This window comes from Bison bison, unplaced genomic scaffold (assembly GCF_000754665.1).
Source record: "Bison bison bison isolate TAMUID 2011002044 unplaced genomic scaffold, Bison_UMD1.0 scf7180017864079, whole genome shotgun sequence".
Lineage (NCBI taxonomy): Eukaryota > Metazoa > Chordata > Mammalia > Artiodactyla > Bovidae > Bison > Bison bison.
Window position 1 is genome coordinate 1,531,676 of NW_011494651.1, and position 4,268 is coordinate 1,535,943.

General features: G+C 49.3%; 1 protein-coding gene across 1 annotated transcript in view; it reads left to right on the top strand.

Moving 5' to 3' along the window:
* Positions 1-4,010, top strand: part of ATXN10 (ataxin 10) — a 151,673-nt gene extending 147,663 nt beyond the window's left edge. Inside the window, exons 14-15 of the mRNA XM_010837627.1 lie at positions 2,057-2,244; positions 2,736-4,010. Of these exons, the coding sequence (XP_010835929.1) occupies positions 2,057-2,244; positions 2,736-2,738 (191 nt within the window). The 3' untranslated portion in view covers positions 2,739-4,010. The remainder of the gene's footprint in view (positions 1-2,056; positions 2,245-2,735) is intronic.
* The last annotated feature ends 258 nt before the right edge of the window (positions 4,011-4,268 follow it).

The window sequence follows — 4,268 nt, forward strand, 5'->3', positions numbered from 1 at the left end:
GAGACACTCGGCACTGGCAGCTGGTGGTGACAAGACTGGCCTCTGATGCCTCGCTTGCAGAGCTAGCCAGCCCTACAGTTGTGAGGAGCTGTCAGTGCATTTATGCGGATTTCCCCTCTCTTTCAATTAAAGTGAATAACCAGGAAGCTTCAGAAAGAAGTGTTTTGGGCCTGTCGTTTAGCATTGGAGAGTTGCCACACACAGGAACTGGAACGCTCCAGGCTTACACACGGTCTTGCCCAGATTCAGCCTCAGATGCCTGCTCCTCCACTCAGTTCTCTTGATCCCTGCCTCATCTCTTTGTGCAGCAGGGAGGAAATGGGTTTGTGTGATGATGATGTCGTCCTGCATGAGAAGTGAATTGTAGTGAGTGATCCCTGCTGAGAAAGTCACTAATGTGTGAAGGTCTTTGTTCCCCGGGATCATCCTTTTCATTCTCTCCCATGACAAAGTGGGGGTTTGGTGATTGTGGAGAAGAAGGAGAAGTTCAACTTGTATGCGTTTGAGAGTCTGTGGATTCATCTCCAGAAAAGATGTACAGCCTTCTAAAGGCCCTGGGCTTTGTCGTGGGAGGGTGACAGGTCCTGGTGAGATGAGAGCATTTTCCCCACTAAACGGGCAGTTATCTTAGGATTGCATCAGCCACCATTCTTTGCCCTTTGGAAAAGGTTGGTCATTGGTACCCACCAGTGGTCTTGGTGGTCCACCTCCAGAGACCAGTGGGTCATGGCCTCCTGCAGACGCGCAGCCGTTCTGACGGAGCCCATCCGTGTGGGTCCATGTGCGCTCACGACTGCGGGCTGCGTCAGCGGAACTGAGAGGGAGCAACCAGCAGGCACTTCCTGAGCCCAGAGCCGCTGGTTCCCTGTGTCCTGGCTCAAGTACACGGGCTCATCTGCTGGTTTCCTTCAAGGTCAATGAACTGGGGGCAGTTTGGTTCCCGCGCTTTGTGCGCATGGAGGCCTTTCTGTGCGACACTCGTGCTGAGGAGAGAAGCCTCACCGCTGAGCCGGGGTTTTGGACGGGATCCGGAGCGCGGACTCTTGAGTTCAGGGACCCGTCTGATCGCCTTTGGGAGAGCAGATGCCTCATTGTGGCATCAGACAGGCCTGCCTGGGAAACACTGGTAACAAAGGAGGAAGGACTCGTTTTTCCTGCTACTGTCCATCTGGTCACGGGGCAGGGAGGCCTCTGTTCCTTGGAAAAAGTGTTTATTCCACACTTGGCACTTTGTTCTTTCTGAACCAACAGAGGGTGCCAGGCCCAGTGTTCCTGGCGTCTCTCTGTGTCCCTGGGCCCAAGACTAGGGCAGTTTTATGGAAGGACGTTACAGTGGCTGCCTAGCGCCCTCCAGAGTTCCCACAGCTCCTGGTAAGTACAGACCTCAGAGAAGAGCGCCGTGAGTCTGTGTTCCTCGTAAGTCGTCTGTGTGTGCCCGACAGACAGCGTACGCAACACCTAAATCAGGGCCAGGGCACAGTGAGGCACCCGTTCAGACTAAATAGTAAGGCCTTCGCAGGCCTGCCTCATCCCTAAAATACAGAGTGAGGGGAACCCGTGGTGACTCCCAGGGGACAGCTGTTAGCTATAACTGGGCTTACTTTAAACAAGACGATCTTCTTGCCTCATTCTACCCTAGCGTCTTTATGACTCATTCTATAATGCTCTTATTCCTTCCCTGGTGACTCGGTAACAAAAGTCCAGCACACACACTCGTGTATGTGTGTGTGTGCGCGCGTACACTCCTTCATGCGTGCCTGTGCTCACACACTTCCCGTGCGGCTGCTCTGAGCCTCTGCCTCCCGCTCTGTTCTCTCAGTCCAGTGCCTGTCTGTGCCAGCTGCTGGACAGCACACGCACAGTGTTGCACAGACGTGTGTATATGTGTGTCTTTCGACTTTTGAATTACTTCCCCCTCTGCATGCATATTCACAGCACATCCTCCAGGAGAAAGTGTTTGTTGCTTCTGGGTGTTCCGGGTCGTCTGCCTGTCTCCTCCTTTTCCAGTGATGCTCGGGTGAAAGCATGTTGGCAGATTCCTTCACTCTGCTCCCAGTTCTAACCCAGTGGGTGGTATACGCCATCCGAAACCTCACGGAAGACAACAGCCAAAACCAAGACCTGATTGCGAAGATGGAGGAGCAGGGTCTGGCAGACGCATCCCTGCTTAAAAAAATGGGGTTTGAAGTTGAAAAGAGGGGTGACAAGCTGATTCTGAAGTCGACTAGTGACACCCCTCAGCTGGTAAGTGTGCCAGGAGGAGGACTAGTTCCCCTTCAGTCTGGAAAGTGGTCCCCACTTCCCCATCACCTTCAAAGTGACACTTCGATGTGATTGTTTCATAAGAACATGGGTGGATGTATTTTGCCTCCTGAGACAGCAAAGAGCCCTACATTTAATTGCAAATAACTTTTTGTTCGGGCTTTACCCTGCCATTTTCTTAAGAGAGTTGAAATTTCAAACTTGTTCTAGGGGAGAAAAAGAAAAGCCATATCAAAATTTTCACGTGGTGTAAAACTTTCTGGCAGTAATGAGACCTTCTCTAAAAGACAGCTACTGCTGGCTGCAGTGAAAAGAACAGAAAGCTCCTTGTGTGGTGCTGAATGGGTTGTTTCAGGTTTCTTTCCGTTATTTCTATCCTTGACCGAAATTCTCTTGTATTTTTTTTCCTTTGATGGTTCTTGTAAATAGCTTTGTTACATCTGCAATTTTGTTTCTTTTTTTTTTCCTCTTAGTGAATGAACTCTCCATCCAAAACAATCTGAATTTTTGGGATCTGTTTCCTGGATCTTTCGCAGTGTGTGAAATCGCAAGTGTTTGAAGATTTTATTACATACACTTTCAAGAATCTGTGAATCTTCTAGATAATAGAGTTAAATGCATATAAGCTTAAAAGTGAAAGTGCTTGAGGGTCCTTTTGATTCTTTGCTTTAAAAAATGTAGCTGTCTGGTTTGCTTCTTTCCCTGTGGAATACAATGTGCGTTTAAGTGATAGATTGTACTTACTGTGGCCGCAGATAATAAATTCCTCTCGCTGAGCACATGTCCCTTCTTTGGCAAAGACTTGGAAGTGCTCGGGTCCACTCTGTCCTTCCCTTCATTGTCTCCTCTTGTGGGGTTTTCTGGGCTCTGGCAGGCGGCTGAAGTGGTTTCTCACTGTGATTAATTCTAGCAATCGCTTTTCACCCCTTCTGCCTTTCCAAAACATTGACAAGACTCATTTCCAGTTAATTAATTCGAGAGATGGCGAAGAATAGAGGGCTCTCAGAGGGCTCTCCTCTTCACTTCAGGTCCTGGGCGCCGTTGTCACTGAGCTCTGTCCCTCTGGAATGTGGCTGGAGCGAGCGGGTGAGGGGACTTGTGGGCCGTTAACTCTTCCCATTCCAGATCACCCTAGACCTAGGCGTCACCAGACTCCTGAGGCTTACTAGCCAGTGCCTGCGTCAACCACCGCCCTGGCTGTAAGCGGGAAGGAAGATCTCACGGTCGTCTGTGTGTGCAGAACCTCTGCATTAAAGGTTCATCCGGGTCTTCCTCAGTTTAAAAAGCACCGGTCTCGGAAAGGCACCACTCAGTTTCAGCCGGGGCAGTGGAATTGCAGAAGTAGCTTGGGGGAGCAGGGGCATTCTGACCTGTGTCTGTCAGTGTGCACACCAGAGGAGGAACTGGATTAAATGAGCACAAAAGTCTCTGTAACCACCCAGATCATTAATGTAATCAGCAAACACTCTCGGGGCAGGTCGTGTTGTGGATGCTTAAAATGTGTTGTCTTCTAGAACAGCCGTGTTCCTAAGCTAGACTGTAGCGTGAAATCTTGCACAGTTCCCGTTGAACCTTCCAAAATGAAAATGTCAAAGACCCAGCCAGAAGTTTTCCAGAAATACCGATTGTTCCAAAGTAAAGTACTCCTAAGTCTTTGTAGCTGTACTTAAATTGCTTTGTGGCGGGCGGGGCGTTGCGGGGGGGAACCAGCTGAAGCATGTTAAGAATGAAATAAAAGGTTTCCCATATGCGGTCTGATGTCTTCTATATAACTGAAGAAATGCCAGTTGCTACGACTGTAGTCAACTATGAGTAATGTTTACTTCCCGTCCTTTGTGACATTCCTTTGGTAAAGAATCCTTTGCAAAATCCAGAAAGCACGAAGAAGCCCCTCTTCTCTGGGACACAAGGAGTTAAACCCCTCGTCTCTAACTAGAAGTCTGGCCAAAGGGGAAAGCAGTGCGAGTCCCTCTTCCTTTTAACAAGTTTGCAACAGACACTTCTTT